This window comes from Centrocercus urophasianus, unplaced genomic scaffold (assembly GCF_019232065.1).
Source record: "Centrocercus urophasianus isolate 14NV4802_14NV808 unplaced genomic scaffold, USGS_Curo_1.0 seq_16, whole genome shotgun sequence".
Taxonomy (NCBI): domain Eukaryota; kingdom Metazoa; phylum Chordata; class Aves; order Galliformes; family Phasianidae; genus Centrocercus; species Centrocercus urophasianus.
In genome coordinates this window covers 43763246-43786413 of record NW_024884711.1, presented here as the reverse complement: position 1 = coordinate 43786413, position 23168 = coordinate 43763246, and the positions used below count along the sequence as shown (strand labels likewise).

The following is a 23168-nucleotide window of genomic DNA, read 5'->3' as shown; positions in this document are numbered from 1 at the left end:
GAAATGAGTTACCTTCACTGCAGTATAAGCCCTATCACTCCCTCTATCTGACTGAGATAATGACTGGTGGATGGAAGTAGAAATGAAAGGCCTGACCCAGGTAGCTGATAAGCCTGTTTTAGTCTAATTGCAGATTGAATGATTAATTGAAGAATTGCATTAGGGATTAAATGTTACCCTTGGTCTTCTGCTTGCCTGCCAAGGAGATGTCACTGGACCTTGTATGGGCAGGTAAACACAGATGCCTTCTTCTCTGGGGCCTCTCCTCTTCCTTGGGAGAGGAAATCTGGTGTAATTTGGAAGGTGGAGGAACAGCCCTGAAAACTTCATAGCTCCAGAGGAGGAAAGGGAAAGACAAGCTGTGACCAAAATTTCCCATGTTTGATGAGAAGACAAGACGTGTCAGCTCTGTGATTACTCTCCTGCTGTCACAATTAAACCTGTATGGAAAGACATTGTTCAGATAATAACAATGAGAGTTGCTAGTAAACATTTGAGAGTGTGCTAGTAAACATTGAATTATTGCAATAGAAATATTCCCTGTAGAAATGGTGAAGAACTTTAGGATAATTTTTGGTCACACCTCCCGTGAATCTTATAAATAGAAACAACACCAGCAAGAAATGTATCAGAGGAAGGAAATCAGGAAAAAATATTCCGCAAATCTTCATGTTACAGCTCCCTGGAGTTTGCAGCAAGCACAGGTCAATTAAGCACAGCTATTTGTGAGTGACACAGGACAGCAGTGCATCCCTCCCTATTTCCAGTAATGCCAGATCGTCAATCATAGAATCATAGAGTGGTTTGGTTTGGAAGGGACCTGTGTGATCAACAAGTTCCAATACCTCCCAGTAGGCCAGGTTTCTCAAAGCCCCATCCAGCCTGGCCTTGAGCACCTCAATTCAAACTGTGTATTTTCTTTCCTGACTACTTCAGGAGACATAAATAGCTCTTGAGAAAGCAAATATCTGGGTATGCAGAGCCAAGCTGGGCTGGGTCCCAACAAAAACAAAAATATTCTGTCAACCCCGTGCCTGCGGACAGGCTGCATCAAGGTGAGAAGGCTCTGCTCTGGTTAAGGACATTGTTTTAGAAAAAGTCATAGAATCTGAGCTGCACAGTAGAATATTTTGCTCTGATTCCAGCAGTGAGCTTGAGCTTTGTCATTAAATGTAAATGGAAGCATCAACTCCAAGTAATCCCTGGTCACCTCATGGGAGAAATCAGGTTTAGCAGCCAGGCACAGTGCTTGACCTGGCCCCTAACAGAGGCTGTGTGCCAGGATGACACAGCCCTTCTTGGCTTCCTTAGTTCAAGGTCTGTAGAAGGGAAATCTTTTCTGAGAACTTACTAGGTAAAGGATGGAGCCACTGAGTAAAGCACTTTGATTTGAATTTTGAATGCAGAAAAGAGAGTTTGAAATTTCTTCCCTAGGGAGTCTTACTCTGGTGCAGTAGGAATTGAAACTAACACAACCATCCCCTTCATAGAGATGTGGAAGATTTTTCTCTCAGGAGAAACTGAAGTTAGGAACCTGATACATACATATTTTTCAATTAAGCTGTATCTTTTAAACACAAAGCATTTAATCATAAAATGATGCTTGCAGTGATGTAAAACAATTGACCTCTTATACCAGTAAGAATTTTACACATGAAGTCTTATTGTTTGGGAAGGAAAATAACAATTCTCTGCTGTGCCATCTTTAAAAGCATTCTTTTAGGCTTTCATTGAGTGAAATTATTTTATTATTTAAAAAATAACTAACGAACTCTCATTAAATGTAATCATGATAACTGGTTCATTTTAACTACTGTTGAAATTAATGACTGAAGAGCTTGCCTCCTTGTTTTTCCATTTCTTCCTGTGCATTTTTACTTTTGTCAAGGTCAAAGCAATTAAGCTTTCCTCTTCTGACAGGCCAGCTGCCTGGAAGCCCAGGGGAGCTGGGAAGACAGAGTGTGATTTCAAAGGCAGGATGCTGGGAGGGGTGGAGGAGGAGAGGGAAAAAAAGAAGCACATGGGTGCCATTTCCTGAGATAAAATGACGTGCTTGGGAACATTTTGCCCATGTCACTGAAGAGCTGTATATGTACCCTCTGCTTATCAGTGGACAAGATGCCTCAAACAAGAGTCAGATGCCTGCACAAGGTGAAGTTAATGGAAAAAGGGGCCTCATTCAAAAGATGCTTTAGAAATGAATGATGTTATCTCGAGTGTTTGGGAGATGACTGAGCTGGGCTGAAAATGCATGCAGCCCGTGACTGTACCGTGCTTTGTCTCCTCTCCTGCAGCTCTATGAACCTGTGAGCATGTGGGCACCTGCTGAAGTTCCTTTTAAAAAGCACTTCGCTGATCCAAAATGTATGGATTTGGAAAGTGTCTTGGCATTCACTGACTTCAAGAAATGCAAACTCCCTGCTGTAAAGTGGTAACGTAAGAGGGAAAAGAGCCCACCAGGCAGGGGCTGGAGGTCCCCTCCTGGCTTTTGCAGTTCTCAGTATTACATTGGTGAGCCCTTCTCTGTTGATCTGCTTCCCTCCTTGCCATCTGAGCTGTTCTTCCTGTGACAGGACCAACTCTCTCTTGCTGAGGTCTCCAGAAACTAAATGTTGTAGCACTACAAGTAATAAAAACATGCTAGAAAGGCTCAGAAGCATGCCATCTGAGCTCCCAGATTCTTTAAAGGATAAACAATATCCCCAAGCAATTCCAGTTCATGCCCTCATCATCACTTTTTAATATCTGTTTTTTATTAAAGCCTTACTTTGCCTAAAACCACAGATCCCACATGTAGGTTAATTCTATAGCAATGAATCTCATTTGTATGCAAAAATACGTCAAACGATGCACCGCTGTTTTCCAAAGAAGCTTTTTCTGGTTTTATGCTAACAATTTTTTTTTTCCCCTCCCTCTGTTAGGCTGTTATTATTGTCACAGATTAACGTAAGAATAAAAAGAACAGAGCAAGGAAAGAAAGCCCACAAAACAGCACCCTGTCAAAATCAAATGCTTTGCGTTTTGCATTCCTGCAAACCCAATCATTTCTCACATAGCAGTGAGCCATCACTTTCAAAGGGTTTGGTGAACCAACCCACTTGCTGGTTCCTCTGGTATAGGAGAGCAGTCCGTCAGCGTAGAAAAAGGTTTTTTTCATTATCAAGCACCAATAAGAAGTTGTCTCATCTAACTTTGGGCTCTGTAGTATGTGTCTGAGCATTACACGGCATGTCTGCCCTTCCCTACACAGTACCACTGAGGTAAGAGGGCATTTGTGGAGCACGTGTCTTTTTCTTGAGGTCTGCTTTCAGCCCAGATTAGTTGTGCCTCAGAAACATTTGGAGGGAGTCACTTACAAAGGGATTTATATGTGTTCTGGGTAAAGGTTTCATTCTTATCCTGATACCTTTTAGAATTATCGGATCATAGAATCATTGAGGTTGGAAAAGTCCACTAAGATCATCTAGGCATATACCTGAAGTGCCACCATCCCCACATGCCAATTGGCCCAACTGGGTGAGTTTGGCACACACTCAGGTCCTTCTCCATTCCACAGAGAAGTCACTGCCAGCAGAGTCTTCCAGAGACATGAATCCATCGGGATCCCCATAGATCCATGGTAAGTCACCACTCATCGGGGGCTCACAGGCAAAGTGTGTCTGAAACCCTGCCCGCTTCTACTAAATTAAGCACCTAAGTCACACTGAAATGTCTTCTGTGATCCGTTCCTTGACATGTAAATGCTCTTGTAAGGCAAAGCATGGGGACTGTCCCTAAAACAAGTTGGTTAATGTTTCACCGTCTTCCTACATGAATTATCTTAACTTTCCCTTTCAATAGACAGTTCCATAATAACACTTCATAAGTCTTTTTTTTTTTCTTCTGAATCTAATTGTTTCTTGTAAGAAACAGATACCTAGCAAAACTCCATGCTACATAATGTCTTCTAATCTTAATCTCTTGAGACTGAGCCCACAAGAGCAAATGGATGGCTAAGAAAAGGAGCGGCTAATAATGTATTCCTGGGTGTCTGGGGGGAGAGGTTGAAGGCTGTGTCTTTCTCTGTTTTGTTCAATTTCAATTGCAAGTCAGACAGGATGCCTTCAATTTCTGGAAAGGTTGGGTATATAACTTGATAAAATCCTGACTGATTAGAAGCATTTCTGAGTTAATGACCGTCAATTAATGCTAATCTCCAGTGAGTGACAAAGAAAATAATGGATTCCTGGTGCCTACACTGTGCTGTCCACACAGATCAGACAATATCCCTTCCTGCACTGATGAATAAGGAGTGAAGAGCATCAGTGCATAATTCAGAGACCGCAGCTGCTGAATCTGGAGCACCCTGTTGTGTTTGCTATGAAATATTTTGTGAGGACTTGGTCTCAACATGTGCTCATCCACTGATAATCATAGAATGTCTTGGGTTGGAAGGGACCTCAAAGATGACCCAGTTCCAACCCCCCTGCCGTGGGCTGGTTGCCAGCCACCAAATCAGGCACCAGATCAGGCTGCCCAGGGATCCATCCAACCTGGCCTTGAGTAACTGCAGGGATAGGAGCTAATGCATCACTGGGAGCTAACACATCAGTCTTCTTAAATCACTGGCGAGCATGGAGAAATATCCTGGTGATATCTTCTTCCTTGCAGCATGGAACATATTGCTGGCTATGATGTTCCCAGCTCCAGGGATTGTAGATGTTAGATTTGCCTTTGACCAAAAGGCACTCACAGGTCAGTGACATCCAAATGTATCCTGGTGTATGGTTCTGGATCAGTACAGCAGTTCTCTACTAGACCAATAGCCAGGTTTTCACCTGTTTCTTGGCTCTTTTTCCCCTCTGACAAACAGACAAAGCTTCAGGTAAAGAAATGCTCTCTGTCCGTGTGGCAGACAGTGGCAGCGCCCTCCTGAGAAGGAAACCGCAGCACCACAACCTTCTTGGCATCAGTTTAGAAGAGTTGGCACAGATGAAGCAGCTGGCTCCAGGGGTCCTAGAGGTCCCTGAATCAGGACACTGGCAGGAGACTTGATAACTGATACCCAGTATGCTAAAGCCAGTGCAAGGGCACAACCTGAATCTTCCAGGAGCTCCCCTCTCTTCTCTTTTCAAGTTACTATGGGCAAATGTTTCTGTAAATAGGCCTTTGCTCTCTCATTGCCTAAGCTTTTCAAAGGGAGGCTACAGGAGTTTGGCATGTTTTTCCTTAAGAGTCATCCTCTCTGCAGAAATGATGTCACCAGCAATTAGAAATTTCCTTGGAGGTTTCCAGGGAAATCTCTGTAGTTCTTAGGTATGAGCTCGGGGAGGATGTGCCATCAGCTCGGGCTGCCCAGGCTTTGCTCACCAGAGTAGAGCACCATGCTGCATTAATCTGTTCCAGATAACCCAGCTGCATTTGATGGAGCCAGCTTTCTCCAGGACCAGTTATCAGTTCTCTTACAATGCATTACCCTACTTAGTGTTACAGGAAATACAAGTGTATGGGCTATCTGAGGCTAATTGTGAAGCAGTTATTCCTAATGACAAATTTTATGTTGAGCATGTTGGCAGTAATCATCACCTTTTTGAAGCTTGGCTCATGAACTCTCAAAGCTTAGCAGCCAGCCTTAACACAGCCTCTCTTTGAAGACCACAAAGAGAATGGGTTAAAACTTTGCTTTTCTTGATCATCACCAGTAACTGGAATAGCTCCTCTGAGAAGGCTAGTGTTGTGCATCCCATGAATTTTCATCCAACTAATTTCCCTTTTTCTCCCCCTGACAGCTCACAAAAGCATTCATCACCACTGGACGTGGCTTTTGTTGCACTGTGTTTGTACATGAATGCAGTCCAAGACAATGCAGGAAGAGCAGAGCTAGCAAGATCGTGCTCTCCTCCCACAATCCTGCAATTACTGTGGATTAAATCAAGAAACAGAAGGCAGTTGCTACAAACATAGTTAAATATAAGTTGAAAACAAATAAGCAGAGATGTGGGCCTTCTGTGCCAAATGTCAGGTGCACAATGGCTGAAGAAGATGGAGGGAGGAATATTTGGTCAAGAGCAAGCACGTGGGAAGGAGCTGTCTCCATCTGAGCTGGTCACCGTCAGATCTGAAGCCAGTAGAGATGGGACATGAGGCACAGTTCAGACAGGTTTAATTTGGGCTTTGTATTTTCAACAAGCATTTCTAAGGAGCAGCTGACACCTCCCCGTCAGCACAAATGTACAGAGAAATTCTAATTCATAACAAGTACCTTCATTCCTGATAGGTGGAAGTCTACAAGTTACCCAAAACAACAGCTAGTTGGATTGTTTCTAAATCCAATGCCTTCACATGGTTCATTCAACAGTTTCCCCAGGAAAAAATTCTCTCTGTACCTCCAGCAGTGAGCAGAGAGGTCTCTTGAGAGTCCCTGATTGTAAGAAGGTCCAAATAATATTTTTCCATTGGAAGAATTCAACAGAGATGTACAGCACAAGTGAAATTTCTTTGCCGTGAGGACATTGGAAGCACTCAAAAGCAATTGCCCCATATGTGTGTACCACATCATGTGTACTCACACCAGAGTTTCAAATTAGGAATCTAAATGTGGGTGTTCACTGGCATTTGAATGGCCTCAGGGTATTCCAGATACCACACAAAGAAAAGAAATATGAAATAGAGCCTTTGGAGACTTGTACTTGAGCAAAAGTTGGAGCTGCTGAGGCATGAACATCTCCAAAGGCATTACACATTCATGGTTTATCCACTGAGCAAAGGCTACTCTATTTTCCTACACCAGCCTCACAGATGTAAGCAAGACCCTTTGCAGACTTCATCTCACCTCCCTCTGGTGGCCTGCCTTAAACAGCCTTATGTGTCTAACCTAAGCCAGATGCCCAGGTTCCCTATTTGGTCAGTAGAGGGAAAAGAGATGCTCTCTAGGAGATATCTCAGCCCACTTATCTTTAACAGCTTAGCTGGCTCAGGAACAACCACAGAAAAAGGGCACCACTGCATGGTAAATAACACCAGAGGATCAGAAAGAAGGGATTCATTATGAAAGGAGCCTCCTCCCCACAGCCAGGTGAGGTTGTGTTAGGGGCACTGTGAAAGCTTCCTACTGGAAGAAGCACTGCAATGGGTTGCCTGGGGAGGAAAATTGTTTCTCCATCACTGGAAGTTTTTAAGCAGGTGTTAGACAGCCCAGGGAGATTCAAAACCTGCCTGGATGCTTTCCTGTGTGGTGTAATGTAGGGAATGGCTTTGGCAGGGGGTTGGACCTGATGATCTCCAGAGTTCCTTTCCAACCCCTATGATTCTGTGATTACATAAAAGTCCTTCTTCATATACATACCTAGAAAAGTGGGTGCAAACGTGGCTTCAATATCTACCACTGCATTCATGTTTCAACAGTGTGGAGAGAAATTACTTCCCTTCCCTAAGCCATGGCTTTCCCACCAGTGAAACTGGACGAAGTGGCAAAAACCTTCAGTTCCCATTCCCCTGTCAAGGGCATCCCTGCAGTAGATTTGAGGGAGTGGAAGATCAGAGAATATATTCTGCTTAAGTATGTGCTTCAAGATCTGTGACAAGAGCCCAGCTCCACTCCAGCTGAAGACAGTATTAAAGTTCTCATCGATTTCAATAGCAGAACAACAAAGCTCTGATGCTTCAAAGGTGCCTTTTGTGGTTCTTATCCTGCAAATAAGCACCATCTGCTCCTTTCAACAGGGAGCCATCCACCAGTTTCCTGATGTCTCCATGGGCATGGCCCAAATTTATGTAACCACAGCAGTTCCCCCACACTGTCAGGGAGGGACAGACAGCCTCCCCCCGTACCATGGAGCTCTTGAGAATCAACAGGGGGTTTACTTCCATCAAATTCATTGTGCTTGTGTTGAGAGTCCTCACATTTTTCAGTTCTGTGGCACAAGTTGCTAACTCAGCCCAGTCCACAGAGTGCTTGGATTAACACTAATTGGGACTTATTAATGCACAATTAGCATTGGTTAAGGAGATGTACAAGTCCTCTGTGGAGGTCGGAACAGCATGGCCTGAGAGCATGCCTTCTCACCATGGCTTAAGAGCATCCATTCTCAGGTGTTTTTAAAGCTGAGACAACTCTTGAATGCAACAAAAACTTCTTTTTATTTTACTTATAATCCTGGAAATTGGGGATGTTCAAAGCTTTCTGAACACAGTCCAGCAGGTTTGCTCAAGTATGAGGAGAACTCCTGAGGTCCCTTTCAACCTTACCCATTCTGTGACTCTGTCAAATACCTGTAGGTAAGGAATGAACTGTCTGTTGAACCCAATCAAGACTGGGTGTCTTTCTAGAGACAGGCTATTAATCAGAGCTTCACTTTTGGATATGTTTCCATATAGTAAGTTTTCATGGTGAGAGTTGGATAACGACAAGGACAGCCCATGGCCTTATATGCACACACTCAAAGTAAGTCTGCATTTCCCCATTCATGGAGACATCTCCATCCTTGGAGACAGATCAGGCTGAACAGAGCTCTGAGCACCTGATGGGGCTGTAGGTGTCCCTGTTCATTGCAGTGGGGTTGGAGCAGATGCCCTTAAGGATCCCTTCCAACTCACACAGTCCTACGATTCTATGATTATAAAAACAAATCTTGCTCTGAAGTCTCATCTCACATCAGTCGTGTCAGATTTCCAGTGATACAAGATACAGCCAAACAGCAACCATGTGCTCAGATGGAACACTGCTATAGAACATGGCTTGTTTGCTTTGAGGTGGAAGAAATATTTTTATATTTACTGTCTCAGAGAAGCAGGTCTCTTACCCTAAAACAATGCCAGCAAATGAGCTAAGTCTAGGAGCTTCAAATTAATAGCACAGAGAAAGAAATCACATGTCCAAAGAGCAATGCTACTCATACTGTTTTCACATCCATTATGTGCTCGCAAAGAATCACAGCTGGATGTCATTATTTTGTCAATTTTGAGAACCAGTGCTTGTTCAAGGTTTTGCTTCAAATAAAGGATATTTCAAAGAAAACAGAAGAAAAAAAAACACAAACCAAGAGAGTGTGTGTTTCCAGCTTTTTCTCCACCTCCAAAAGAAGAGTAAGAAAGGAAGACAATAAAGCACGAAATGTCAAAAATCTTTTCTCCCTTGAGTCAGCTCCCAGCAAATCATTGTGACACTGTAAGCTCAGACTGGAAGATGCTGCACTGTGACTATGTAGGCATTTTATCATGAAACCTGGGCAGGATGATAAGTATCCATAATTAAATGTCAAAAAGTTTTGTTGATGGGTCTCTCACCATAAGCACCCAGTGGGGCCTAAAGCTCTGGGGACTCGGAAGAGCAAACGATGCCTCTGGTGCCTGAATCTCTAGGAGCATGTGTACATTACAATCAGAGAATCAATTAGGTTGGAAAAGACCTTCAGGATCAACAAGTCCAACCAACAACCTGACTACCATTTCCCATTCCTTAGTGCCACATCTGCCACACCTCTAAAATACCCCAGATGTGGAGGTCCTACGTGTCCTTGAGCAGAAAGGCTCCCAAACATTTTTCTTTGTACACTGGCCTCCCTCTGCATCCTACTGTATGTTTTATAGAGACCTCATTTCTTCCTAGGTTTTTAAGACTGGTTTTTAAGACAGCATGGCTTGAATCCACAGGGTTTTTTGACGGTTTTTTTGCTAGTTTGGACCACACTCTAAACATGAATAATATCATAGAATGGCTTGAGTTGGAAAGGACCTTAAAGATCAGCTAGTTCCATCCCCTCTGCTGTGGTCAGGATTGCCAGCCACCAGGCGAGGCTGCCCAGGGCTCCATCCATTCAGCCTGGCCTTGATTGCCTCCAGGGATGTAGCATCCTCGAATGAGTCTTTGGAGAACAATGCAAAAGACTTCAATTCCACTGGCACTTCACAGTGCTTAGAATAAGCAAGTTTGTTTGCTATTCTCTAGGCATTTGAGGAAGTCAGAAAAGCTGATGTGCGGTCTTGCTTGAGTTCTCTCCTTCACCAGCCCATGGTCCTTCTGCTCTGTAGTTAAAAACACTTCGAACTTGAGTATTTCCACTCCCTAAAAATGTTTCTATTACCCTTGTCTTGTAGATCATCTAGTTTTGTAGACTATATATGGAAGTCCCTGCCCTTCTTCAACTGAGGAAGAGTGAGCCTGAGGAACAGAAGGCTCGGAGAGATGACAGCAAACAGCTATTGAAAGAAGATGGTGGACATGTTTTGAGAAAGGGACGTTGCAGCCAGGGTGAAGGGAATGTGACTCGAGGGATTAAGGGTGGCCAGGTCCCAAAGTCGTTGTAAAGCTCTTTGCTCCTCGTGTTGGACATCTAGAGGTGTTGGATCCCTCTCACCATGCCCACATATAAGAAGTCCACCACTGTCCATGCTGGTGCCATCGTGCTGAGCAATTCCAGACAGCCAGACCAAGACACTGAGAGCCCACTTCCAGCCCCAGGCATGCTTGTACTCACAAGACAGACATGGACAGGTAATGGTGAGCTGGATGGGTTGAAATCAGTTCTGGCACTTATTGTGCTCAAGTCACTTTTTCATTTCAGGCCCTTATCATCTGAGCGTGGCAGATACAGAAGCAGCCACAGACTCTGTCATGATTCTCATGGCATCAGGATGGGAAGAGGTGAGCTTGGGCTGCACAATGAAGCTGTAAGAGCACCTGAGTGAAGCTGCTGAAAACAAAAGAGCTTTTCTTCTTAATCAGATGCTCAAAAGCAATTAGAGAAGGTAGAGTGGGGGAAAAATTTTATTCTCCTTTGTCACATTTGCCTTATTATGAGAGCTGTTTCCTAAATTAATAACAATCTATGGTGTCCTGAGCCTCAGCTAGCACCTAACGTGGTCGCTAATCTCAGGAACAATCATGGTCTGAACAAATAATGGTTTGGGTTCCTGCCCCCCTTATCTCTCCTCGCTGCATTGTCCAGCTATCCTGCTTTGTGTGTACCCAGCAACCTCACTCCTTTCAGCCTCCTGATGTGATTAACTGTGGCATCTTTAATAAAACCTGCAGCAATATTTCCATTGTAAAGCAGGGCAAAGATTTCATTTTTCTTCCCTTTCTCCTTTACTTTGCCAAGTTCCATTTTTATTTCATTGTATAATTAATCAGCCACTGGAGCATGTGACAGCTCGTCTTATATTTAGTTCTCACTTCTCTTGCGCAGCCTCATTGGATACAGCTGGTTGGTCAAACACAGAGTTGGATTTGTCTGAAAAAACAACACATGAATTGCCAGACTGGGTTGGACCTTTCCTCCACCAAGCCTAACGTCTTGTTCCAGCAGCAGATAGCATTCTGGTATTAAAGCATATACCAGTCATCCATCCATCCATCCAATTTCATTCATCCATCTTCCTGCTAAATGTCAAACTACACAAGCTGGTTATTGGGAACATCTCCCAGCACAGGACAGGGCTTGGACATGCCATGCCAACACCTGTATGTATAAAGGATTGATGTGACACTGAGGGATACGGGTTAGGGGGCATGGTGGTGATGGGTAAACTGATTCAATGATCTTAGTGGTCTTTTCCAACCTTAATGACTCTAGGATTCTGTGTTTCTACTGTCCATGTTAGGTCATTGGCCATGATGGCCTAGAGGAGTTGGCAGGTGAAGAGTCTGGGGAGTTGGGTGTTTGATAGGAAGGGGGATGAGGGAAGGAGCATGAGGGTGAAATCCTTGTCTGTGGAGCCATTTAGAAAGAGTTCCTATCTGAATAGTAGCTATATCTATATACATTTAATAAACAGAGGGAGATACAGAGAGTGAAAAAGAGAGAGGGAGAAGATACAGAAAGCACACACATAATATTTACATGTAACTACCCAAATTCCCAAATGCAAGGAGGCCTTATTAAATCAAAAGTGAAGAGTTAGCTTCTGGAAAATACAATGAAACAAATCAAATTGTCAGAAGTGTGAGATTCCCCTCGGCAGGAGCAGGCTGGGAAAAGCTTCCACTGGCATCTAGTGGCATGTTGCAGAGGCAGTCACTGCAGCCAACTGTACAGCTTCACCTCCAAAATGGGTCACTGTGGAGTAGCAGAGATTTCATTCACGCTAAGAGGTCACCATTTCCAAACTGGGAGTAGAAAGAGGCATTTTTGGATCCTAAACTTGCCCCAGTGACTTCAGCCATGAAGCACTTTTAGGAATGAATATGAGGGTCTCTGAGTCCATTTTTGATAGCACAAAAGCTAGGGCACGCCAAGGGGAGGTTGTTGGTGGAGCTGATGATTGGCACCATCCAGAGAGTGCAAGGTGAGGTTAGGGTGAATGTATTGTGATCATGGGAAGGATGGGAAAAGGGGAATGTTGCCAAAGCAGTCCTGCATGTGAGGGATCTTGCTGCAACACACCTGTGGCTTTCCATCATGGTCTGTCCTGCTTAGGACCTGCTGTGGTACAACCTCATGCATCAAAACAGAAGACTTGAGTAAGGCAAGCTTGATGTTGGTGGTTTGTGGTGGGGTAGAAAACACATGAGCAGACTTTAACCAAGACACATACAAGGTATAGACAGCTTCTGAACTCCAGGGGCCTTGCAACACAAAAGTGTGTGAGCTGAGCAGGCATCTCACCCTCCCCTGCCTCAGTTTCCCAAAATCAAAGAGCAGGAGAATAGGATGTTTGCAGCCTTGTGCCACCCTTAAGACAGAGCTTCCTGCTGAGTCTCAAAACCTCTCTACCAGGAAGATCCAGGAGGGTCTGAGTGATTTCTCTGAGGTCTTGCTGAGCCTCAGCCTCACCCAAGTGGTGCTCATCACTCTGCTAAATCATAGAATCATTTAGGTCCTAGTCCAAATGTCAGGGCAGGAAAATCAATTGCTGATTCCCAACTGCTGTTGACATTTATCCATTTAAAATACGCAGATCTAAGATGAACATCATTACTTTTTAATAATTATTGCTATAATTAAAGATATTTTTGTGCGACTCAGTGTTGCATTAAAAAATGTCCTGAGGCAGATTCCCTCTTTGATATTATTATATTTTGTTTAGCTGTTGTGTTAGATCACTTCTAAGTTTCAGGGAGATTCCAAACAACCCACCAAAATATTGATTTGTTATCAGGTTAAGTATTATAGAATCATAGAATCATAGAATTGTCAAGGTTGGAAAACACCTTTAAGATCATCTATTCCAACTGTCAGCCCACCACCACCATTATTGCAAACTTATATCTAGAAGTTAAGAACATTTTGCTCACAGGAGCCTGTCTGGTGACATTGCAGTGATTTCTCTGTCACTGCACTGCCTCAGCGTTCACCTTGCACCACCTGCACAATCTTTGTGCCTCCATTGAGCAACACAAGGGCTGCTGTGCTGCTTGCAAGGCACGAGCCTTTCTGCTTCCATTCTGGGGGCTGCCAGCTGCTGCGGACAGAGAACCACTGGATAAATACATCCTCCCTCATACAAAGCAAACGCTTTCATTCCAAAGCAGCCGCATCCTGACCGCAAAAGGGCAAGAACTACAATCCCCAAGAACTACAATCCCCAGCAGGCAGCGCGGAGCTCCAGCCCTCAGCTTTCCTCCTTCCCCCCCAGTGCTGCAGCCAGCAGTGAGACTCACTCTTGGGAATCCCACCCGTTGGCACCCCATCCCCTCGGCCTTTTGCTCTCTGTCTTCGTTCAATTCACCCTTCCTCTCGCTGTGCTGCCTGCAGACTTCCTTTCCATCGTTCGGGCTGTGGATGCGGGGAGGCAGCAGCACGCTGTGCCTTGGTTGCCCCCAGGCAGAGGGATGATGCCAGCCCCAGACTGACAGCTCATCCAGGTAAGGTGCTTTTCTGACAGCCCCATCTCCATGTGTCTGGGTAGGCTGAGGAAAAGGCAAATTGGCTCTCGCTGGGATGCTGTCCTTAGTTGCTGAGCTGGAAGGAAAGGCGGGCTTTGGATTGGCGGGATCTGGATGCTTGGAAATAAAGAGAAAGAAAGCAAGCAGGCAGGGATTTTTACTTTAACACCAATTGGGATGTGTTGCTTTTTGCCAAAATCCAGGGGTAACAAAACCCAGCGAAGTGCTGCTGCAGATTTCCTAACTATTGGTGGTCAGGGGCTGACTCTGCTGCCTGCCCAGGGGGTGGATGGCCTTTCTGGGTAACAGCGTGCTTTGGAACTTTTCTGAGCCCTCTTAGCAGCCTGGCCAATGCTGAGGCTTTGTCTGCTGGATTAAAATTTGTTGTAGGGTCAGATATCAGCTCCCCACCCAGGAGGGTTCTGGTTCTTTGGGAGCTTCCACCCCCCACTGGCAATCTCTACCTGTGTTCTGCTCCAAGTCTGTATGTTTTGTCTCTTCTCACCCTAGAAAAGCTTGTAGGTTGTTGCTTTTTACATATATTTTACTTTTTCCACCAGTTCTTCTGTCCCAGTCTGTCTAGTTCTGCCTGGACAGGAGCATCATTGTGCTTCAGAGGTGGATCTCCAGACATCAGCAGGGATCCTGGGTTTGCTGAAGGGGACTACATTTGAAATAACTTTTCTCATTATAACTGCCCTCTGAAATAGCTGTCCCTCTTCATTTACCTCTCTGAGCCTTTCCTTTGAGGAGCATGCAGTTACAATCTCCTCACCACCATTGTGTTGGGATGTCCGTGCGCCCAATCTCCCATTGAATCTCCTGATCCATGGCACATCCCTGCATCCCTCATGCCTTGGTGGCCATCTCCCCAGGGACTCATCTTCCCAGTCACAGCCTCCCAGAGCTCCAGGGGAGGTCCCACTGGCAACCCATGTCCATGTTGGCAGCCACCCCATAACTGGTAGGTTTGGCAGCAGCACCTCCAGTATAAGCTTGGCCAGCCATATGGCTTTGTTAGCAGTCACCTCTAGCAATAATGTTCCTCCCCTCCGTCTTTCTTGATCTTTTCCCAGCTGGAATTCACAGTCTTGAGAGGAGATGCTGCTCACATCTGTTGGCCCTTCCTTTTGTCTAATGGCAGCACATAGGATCCAGATCCTGCAGCATACTGACCCTTCTCTGAAGGGACAAAGTCACTTCAGCTTTCTGCATCCCACTTCTCCAGATGTACACTGACCCCATTTCCCCTGTGCATGGAGGTCTGCTAGCACAAAGCAGCAAAGTTTGTTCTGCAAGCAGTGCCAAGTTTTGTTTTCTTAGGGGCTTGGGGGAGAAATTGCAACAATTGCATTGCAATAATGCAAACTGCATTACATTATTAATGCATTTATTTCTAAATCTTGATAAAAGAATGGAGAACTATTCTGAGAGTAAGACACTGGTGCAGCAACAGAGCTGAAATCTCAGCATCATTCTAGCAGTGAGTGCATAAATCCTTGCACTGCCAGGGGAAATCAGCTTGTTCCTGATCTCTTTGTTGGAATCTTGTGGCTTCAAATGTCCTGAGTTCTATCTCCCATGGAGCAGCTGAGGTGTGACCCGTTGTGTTTATGTACTGAACAAAGCAGGTGGAGAAGAAATAATGCCTTAATTTTCCCTTTATTTTTTCAGTCTGGCAATCTCCGGGAATGCGAAGAAGCTCCCACAAGAGATCAGAGAGGGCAGGAGATGAAGTTACAAACATTGCTTCTGCTGCTGAGCCAAAGGAGGCTGAGAAATGAGGAAGACCACACACACCTCGTCGGCCTTTCCCTTATGGGGAACAAAGCACGTCCATCAAAGTACACCTCAGTGTGTACGTCCTGATGGTTTTTGTATCCTCCCTGACAGTCCGTCCCCGTAACATCGTGGCCTTTTGGCAGCCCCATCACTCGGGGCACCGTTGCCATGAAGGCCATGGTGAAGCACGTGGTGAAGGCACACCTGTGCCAGGAGTGCGGCAAGTCCTTCAGCAAGAAGGGCAACCTGAAGAGACATCAGCGCGTCCACACGGCGGAGGAGCTCTTCGCTTGCGGGGAGTGTGGCCGGCGTTTCACCACCAGGGGCCACCTGAGGACCCACCAGAGCATCCACACCGGGGAGAGGTCCTTCTGCTGCGGGGAATGCGGGCGTTCCTTCTGCCTGGAGATATGCCTGGCGGCCCACAGGAAGACACACACCAAGGGTGGGCCCTACCTCTGTGCCCTCTGCGGCAAGAGGCTGAGCACAAAGATCTACTTCAACATCCACATGCGGACGCACACGGAGAAGAGGCCGTCCGCCTGCAGCGAATGCGGGAAGAGCTTTGTGAAGAAGGGAACGCTCACGGCCCACAAGGAGATCCATAAGAGGGAGAAGCCCTTCCAGTGCCCCGAGTGCAGCAGATGCTTTGGGCAGAGTGCCACACTGTTGGCCCACCAGAAGATCCACCTTCGTGGAGGGCCTTTCATTTGCACCGAGTGTGGGAAGAGCTTGAGCACCAAGCGGTATTTCAACGTCCATCAGAGGAACCATGCTAAGGAAAAGCCACTCAAGGGACACATTGAAGATGTGCCTCTCCAGGTCATACAGATTAAAGAGGAAACTGCCTTTAAGTCAGAAGAGAATGTGTTGGAGTGTGTGTTTAATGAAGGACCTAAAATCCCATGTGATCCACAAAGCCCTCATGGGAAAATCCAAATGAAAGAGGAACCAGGACCACTCGCCTGCGACACAGAAAACATCACTGCAATAGCCTGCCAGAAACTTCACATCAAGGAAGAACCACAAGAAAACCCGGACTGTGGAAAGCTCTTTGATCCAGAACTCTCATTGATGGTTTTACAGGGAAGACAGGTTAAAAAGGAAAGGGATTCTGACGGGCACCATGACCAAAAAGGTCGCGTAGCTGGTAACAGGGTGCTCCACGTGAAGGAAGAACCACAGAAAAGCACTGACAGTGAGATCCACTGTGGTCAGAAGCCAAACCCGAGTGCCACCCAAAGGATCCAGATTGAAGAGCGAACTGGTGTGGAGGATGACCACCAGGAGAGACAGAGCCCACGAAGGAAGCAGAAGAAATGCAGTCAGCCCACCAAAGAGGGGACGCCAGAGAAATCCACATCCAAGAAAGAACCCTCAACAAAACAAGCTTTCAAAGGTGAACGGATGTTCTCCTGTCCTGAGTGTGGCAAGAGTTTCAATCAGAAATCAAACCTGACCAGACACCAGAAGATCCACACAAGCGAGGGGCCGTACAAGTGCAGCGAGTGTGGGGAGAGCTTCCGCATGAGCCGCAAACTGGTCCGGCACCAGCGAGCCCACATGAGAGAGCCTTTCAAATGCACCGAGTGTGGGAAGAGCTTCACCCAGCGCTCCAACCTGGTTCGACATCAGAGGATTCACACCAAGGAGGAGCCCTACCAGTGCCCTGAGTGCGAGAAGACCTTCAACCAGAAGGCCAATCTCTTCCGGCATCAAACGATCCACGTCCGCATGGGGCCTTGCAAATGCACCAAGTGTGGGAAGTGCTTCCCCCAGAAGCGTCACCTCATTAAACATCAGCTGCTCCACTCCCGAGGTGGGGCCTACAAGTGTGGGGTCTGCGGGAAGCGCTACCGGCTGATGAAGTATCTGAGGAGGCACCAGAAAATCCATGCGCGGGAAGGAGCTGGCTCCAACGTGAAATGTGGGGAGGACACAAGGCCTGGTGGTGGGTCTCACCCCACTGAGCAGATGACCCTGCGATGAGTGAAGAGTAGAGCTGAGAGGATCTGGTTCCCATTCCTGAAGGAAGAATCTTTGAGAAAACGGGGATGGAAGCAAACTGATGTTTGTGGGGTGGGTGAGGTTGAAGGGGGCAAAGCACGGATAGAAACTAGTCCCATCCTGCTGCTTTCTGAGTCAACCTTCAGCTTACATCTGTGCTTACAGCTATGGGATGGGGCTGGAGAACACAACTCTTCAGAGCACTCAGAGGTGAAGGGATGAGCCCCTGGCATCCTTGGTAATGGGATGCTTGTGCCTCTAAAGCCTGCCAAAACGGTGGAGGCCAACGATGTTTTGTGTGGGCAATGTGTGACCAGAATTGTTGGGAGGGATTTATTTCTGTTATATCACAGTGCTTCTGAGAGAAAGCTGCTTCTCATCTGCCTGCTTCCCTGACTGTCACTGTAAAGCTTATGGTAGGATGTTGACTTTTCAGGGCAGTATTTGGGGAGTTCAAACCAAGTAGCAGGAATAGTTGAACAGATCTTCAGACTTGATGGGCTAGAAAACTGGAAAATATTTTCCTGTTGGGATGCTTTCCCTACCTTTCCCTCATATAATGGGAACTGTGCAGCTACTCAAAAGTATGGACAGTTGTTATTGCTCACTGCCAATGATTTTTGTTGGAGGCTTTGAGCACCCTGACCTAGCTGTAGGTGTCCCTGTTCATTGCAGGGGAGTTGGACTGGATGACCTTTAAAGATCCCTTCCAATTCAGATAATTCTATGATTCCCTCACCAGAGTGTTCTTGGTGTCTGGAAAGTCCTTGATGAAGTGGAGAAGCAGAGTGAGCCCACAATCCCATGAGCCGCTCCCCAAGGTATCTTTGCAGCCCTGGTACCTGGCCACATGAGAGCTGGCAGATTGAAAACACTTATTAGGGTTTGTTGTTTGCTGTAATAAGTAGAGTCCAAGGGAATAGAAAAATGTTCCATGGTGAGGCAGTATCTCTGCCTCTGGTTTTGTGCAGGTAGAGAAGTCCATTACCCATTCCTAAAGTACAGACTTCCTCCTTCTCCCAAGGTGTATTGCACATGGCATCCTCTTGAAGGCACTGAAAGCCATCAGCTTAACTTTGGGAAACTACTTGCTGTGACACTTCAGACCCAAACTGTTCTTCGTCTGCACTGACTATTCTGGAGCAACTGCCTCCAGGCAGGGAAATGGAGGCACAGATGTTGCAAAGTGAACAGGACAAATAATGTTTGAGCTTTGCCTTCCCCAACTGCTTGGACATCACTATGCTGTGGTGACTCAAGGCCAACACTGAGTACAGTTGCCAAATTCCAAAAGCACAGAGTAACTTTCATGTCATCATCAACTGTAGACAAGTTTTCCCTCAATTACTTCTGGCTTGGTGAAGGTTCATTTCTGGGCAGAAAAGACAGATATACCAGAGAAAATGATTTCGGGGTTTTTTAGGGGTATCTGAGGTCACTCTTTTTATGGCAATGGTTCTGGGCCTTATGGTGGGTAGGTGCACCCTACAGTGCAGGGCTGGGAAACTATGTTCCTCAGGAAGAATGTGGCTAAGCCAGCTAGAAAAGCAAAACCGCTTCTATTGGGCCTGCTGAGGGGCAGAGGGAGAGCAGAGCTCTTCAGTGAGTAATCACCAGATGAATTAATTTATTTCCTTTCTATTAGTCTAGCATGATGCTGTAAAGATTTTGCCAGCAAGAAGAAGTGGTGTGGGAGGTTTGCCAGTTGTATTGCTGAAACCTTTGACATGCAGAAAGAAGTGAGTCAATGCCAGTAGCCTTCCTGGACATCCCTGGATCTTTCACCATTCACCATAGCCAGTGTTCCAACTTCTGGGGAAAATCAGGGCTGATAGTTTGTATTATCTTCTCAATAAAGTAAGTAAGTAAAGAACAAAGGCAAACAAAGTGAACCTGTTTTCTGTTTGTGGCTTTCATTTCATCAGCTATCATCGAGAGAACCACTATCCACAATGCAACAGGCAAAACTGCCAGGGCAAGAGATGGAAAAGTGATAACCAGATGGAAAGTGTTGATGAAGATGAATATGCTGACCATATTGACCATCCTTCCACCAACCAGCTGGGAGCTCAGACCCCCATGTGGAGATCTGGGCCTCCAGCCAGCGATCCAGACGTAGGTGTGGAACTGTGTGAAGTGCTCTAAGTTATCTGCACATTTTATGCCTTAAATATGGTTATCTTCATCGTGATCCAAACTCCATCCCTAGTGTCCCACTTATGGATGCACAGTGCTGGAAGCAAAGACTTCCTTGGGTAACACCAGGATCTGCCCATCGTAGGGACATGACATGAAAGATTTCCCCAAAGGACCCTTTCAAAGAGATGGCTCACAGACAGTTTGGATTGCCAGGTCTACTGTCTGCTGCTAATTGTCATGTTAGGTGCTTGGTTCAGGACCATGGAATAATTAAAGCTCTTTGAGGGAGAATGGATTTATCTGCAGATTGGACAATGCCAAATCCTTTCCCATCTAGGTAGCAAAATAACCTTCATCCTTTTCTCCTTGAACTCATTAAAAGAGATCATGATACTAAACTGCTTAAAATCATTGCCTCATTCTCCACTGCACAGATTTTATGCAGAAAGCCACACATGTGAGTGCTTATCCACTGAGCAGTCTCAGTCACCACGTGAACAGGATCCTCACAAGCTCTGATTTTGCCATCATGGCCAGGCTGAAGCTGGAAGAATGAGATCACAGTTGTGTTAATGGAGAGAGATCCAAGCTCTGATAAAAAGAACTATTCTGGTGTTGCACAGTGGGACAGGAAATCTTGTCTTGAGACACTTGCTACAATTTTTATATCCGTGTACATTTCTAATGTGGTTTTTAGGAGGAATTTCAGAACTTTTTGAACTTTACAGTGACTCACTGACTATCTGTGTGTATCATCTCAGTATCTCCTTGACTCCAGCCTGCCTGGAAGAGAGATGGAGACAGACTGAGATGGAGAGCACTTCCATGAGAGTGTGTATTTCGTGCTTTGATGGGACGCATAGAGCCTATTGGTGCTCAGCATGTTGTGATGTGGTGGGAATGAGAGGGTCTTTGGCACCAGAGCAAACATCTGCTTGGATATAAGTATCCTGGGATGTTTACTTGTCTTTTGAGGACGTGACGGTTCCCGTGAGAACTTCCTCAAGAATCTCAGGCTGTAGGGAGCCTGGTGTCCCCACTAACAGGGATTGAGGAGAGGAAAAGGACCAGAGTGAAAACTAGGTGAGCAACAGGACATTCAGCATCACACGTTTCCACAAATCCCTTCTCTGTTCACAGAGCAAACAGGCTCCATGAGGACGTGGTCAGTGGGCACGGTGGTGATGGGTTGATGGTTGGACTATATGATCTTAGTGGTCTTTTCCAACCTTAATGATCCTGTGATTCTATAATATTTACATCCCATCAGCAGCTTGGCCTCTCATCCCATCCAGGTGCAGAGTGGTGCAGCCAGGTACTGCCATATGGGGCCATGTTATCAAACTGAACTGCCCATAGCCAGCACCCATCTGGAGCCATGTACTCATCCATGTCTGCCTTAAATAAAAGGATCCTGAGATTTTTCTAATGTATGGGAGCTGCTGAGTCACGGCCTGAACCTCTGATTGATCACCTGAGGTGAGCCATGAGTCAGCCAGAGGAGCACAGGTGAAGGCAATTCACCTGAAGCCAGGCTCCACCCCTCCTAGACCTATTTTAGAGCTGGCTACCAGTGGGGAAGGATCTCATCTGGAGATCCCTCCTTTTGGTGCTTTGTGGTGAGCCCAGCATAAGGGTAAGCCTTCCATTTATTCTCTTTTGTTATGATAGTCCACTTTGCTTAACTTTCTTATTTATTTTGTGATTGTAACATCTTGATATCCATTGATTATACACCTAAGTATTTGAATTAAAAAGTATGGATGAATATGGGGAACAAGTGCTTCTTATGGACATAGCAACATGCGTGTTCCTAAGAGTGCAACAGCAAGACTAGGCAGTGTGTAAGATCAAACCTGTTGTATTCCCATGGTTGGTTGCAATTACAGTAGCCATCAGGAAAGAAAAAGGGAGTAAAACGCTCTCTCCTTCAAAAGATATATAGATAGATAGACAGATATGTATGTAGGTATATCACCATTTAAACTGACAAAACTTGCAAACGCTATGAAGCAGAGGCCAGGGCAAAGAGGATGACATGATGCCTTAGCTGATAGGTTCAGAATTGAACCCATGAGCTACTACAGTTCAGTCACTTCTTCCAAAAGAGCATCTCTGGAGAATTATTTTCTCCATCTTTGGCACCCTGTAAGTGCCAGAAGTAATGAAGTTCAGCATTTCAGCCCAATTTTAGGTATGAGGAAACCAAGGCAAAGCTTTGGATCCATGCAAAATCCCACCAGCAACCTACATCAGATGCACACCCACATCCTCTTCTGATTCCCTACCTCATGCTTTGAAATAGCTGTGGGATCACCTCATCCGAATAACGATGTCAGGAGACCTTGCTTTGTTGTTGCCCAAGTGGCATCAACAAGCACACACTCAGCAGCAGAGAACATATGGAATATAAAGCATGCAGCCATCAGCACATGTTGAAATCCTTTTTTACAGTACCATTATTTTAATAGCAATAATTTAAAAAAAAAAAAAAAAAAAAAAAAAAAAGCAACTTCGCTACATCTGGATGTGTAATTCAAAGAAGCCATGGGCAGTTCTCCAGCCCTGAGGGCACCAACCTGACTTGCATCCCTCAGCTGAATTTCATTCTCCCTGGAGGTGTCCAAGGCCAGATTGGATGGGGACCTGGGCAGCCTGGTCTGGTATTAAATGGGGAGGTTGGTAGCCCTGCCTGTGGCAGGGAGATTAGAGCTTCATGATCCTTGAGGTCCCTTCCAACCCTGGCCATTCTATGATTCATCCCTGGCCCCAGATCTGCTTGAGTGAAGAGTTTCAGGTATAAAAATGAGTGTTGAGAAAGTTGTGCTCAGGTGCCCAAGAATGTCACCAGCTGTTTTGAAGACATGGCTTAGGTTTTCTATCACCCTGAATTAGAGCACATCCAGCAGCCTCCAAAAGCTCCAAGGCCTGCAGTGTGACCCAGCCTGGCAGAAAGCAGCTCCTACTGTGAGTTTTGCACCATTATCACTGTTGGTCCTGCCCATAGCATAATCCACTGGCACGATCTCTACAGGAGCTGGGGGCTTGCAATAAGACTTACAGCACATCAAGAAGACAATTTTCTTGGACTCATTGGGTGGAGATGGAGACCCCTCCATAATGTGTGACAGAGAACTGGAGCTGGAGTAGTACTCTGCTGCTTACTTCCTCAGCAAATCACAGAGTCATAGAATGGTTGGGTTGGAAGGGACCTTAAAGCCCACCGAATCTCAACCCTGCCATGGACTGGGCATCTTTGCTGCTCTTTTCTTTGGTCTGTTTGCTAAGCAAAGCATGGGGAGGGGGATCAGCCCACTTGCTGCTGAGAGTGGTTTTGTGGGAGAAGAAAGGGTTTGCTCAGCGATCAGTCGGTGCCCAGCTGCTTCTGCATCCTGGAAGCAACTATAGAGCTTGTTGCAGAAACATGAAGTAGATG

General features: G+C 45.8%; 1 protein-coding gene across 1 annotated transcript; it reads left to right on the top strand.

The window, feature by feature from the left end:
• The first annotated feature begins 15754 nt into the window (after positions 1-15754).
• On the top strand, positions 15755-17575 carry LOC122159647 (zinc finger protein 260-like). Its single transcript, XM_042817434.1, has one exon. The coding sequence runs from the start codon at positions 15755-15757 to the stop codon at positions 17573-17575; it is 1821 nt and encodes a 606-aa protein (XP_042673368.1).
• The last annotated feature ends 5593 nt before the right edge of the window (positions 17576-23168 follow it).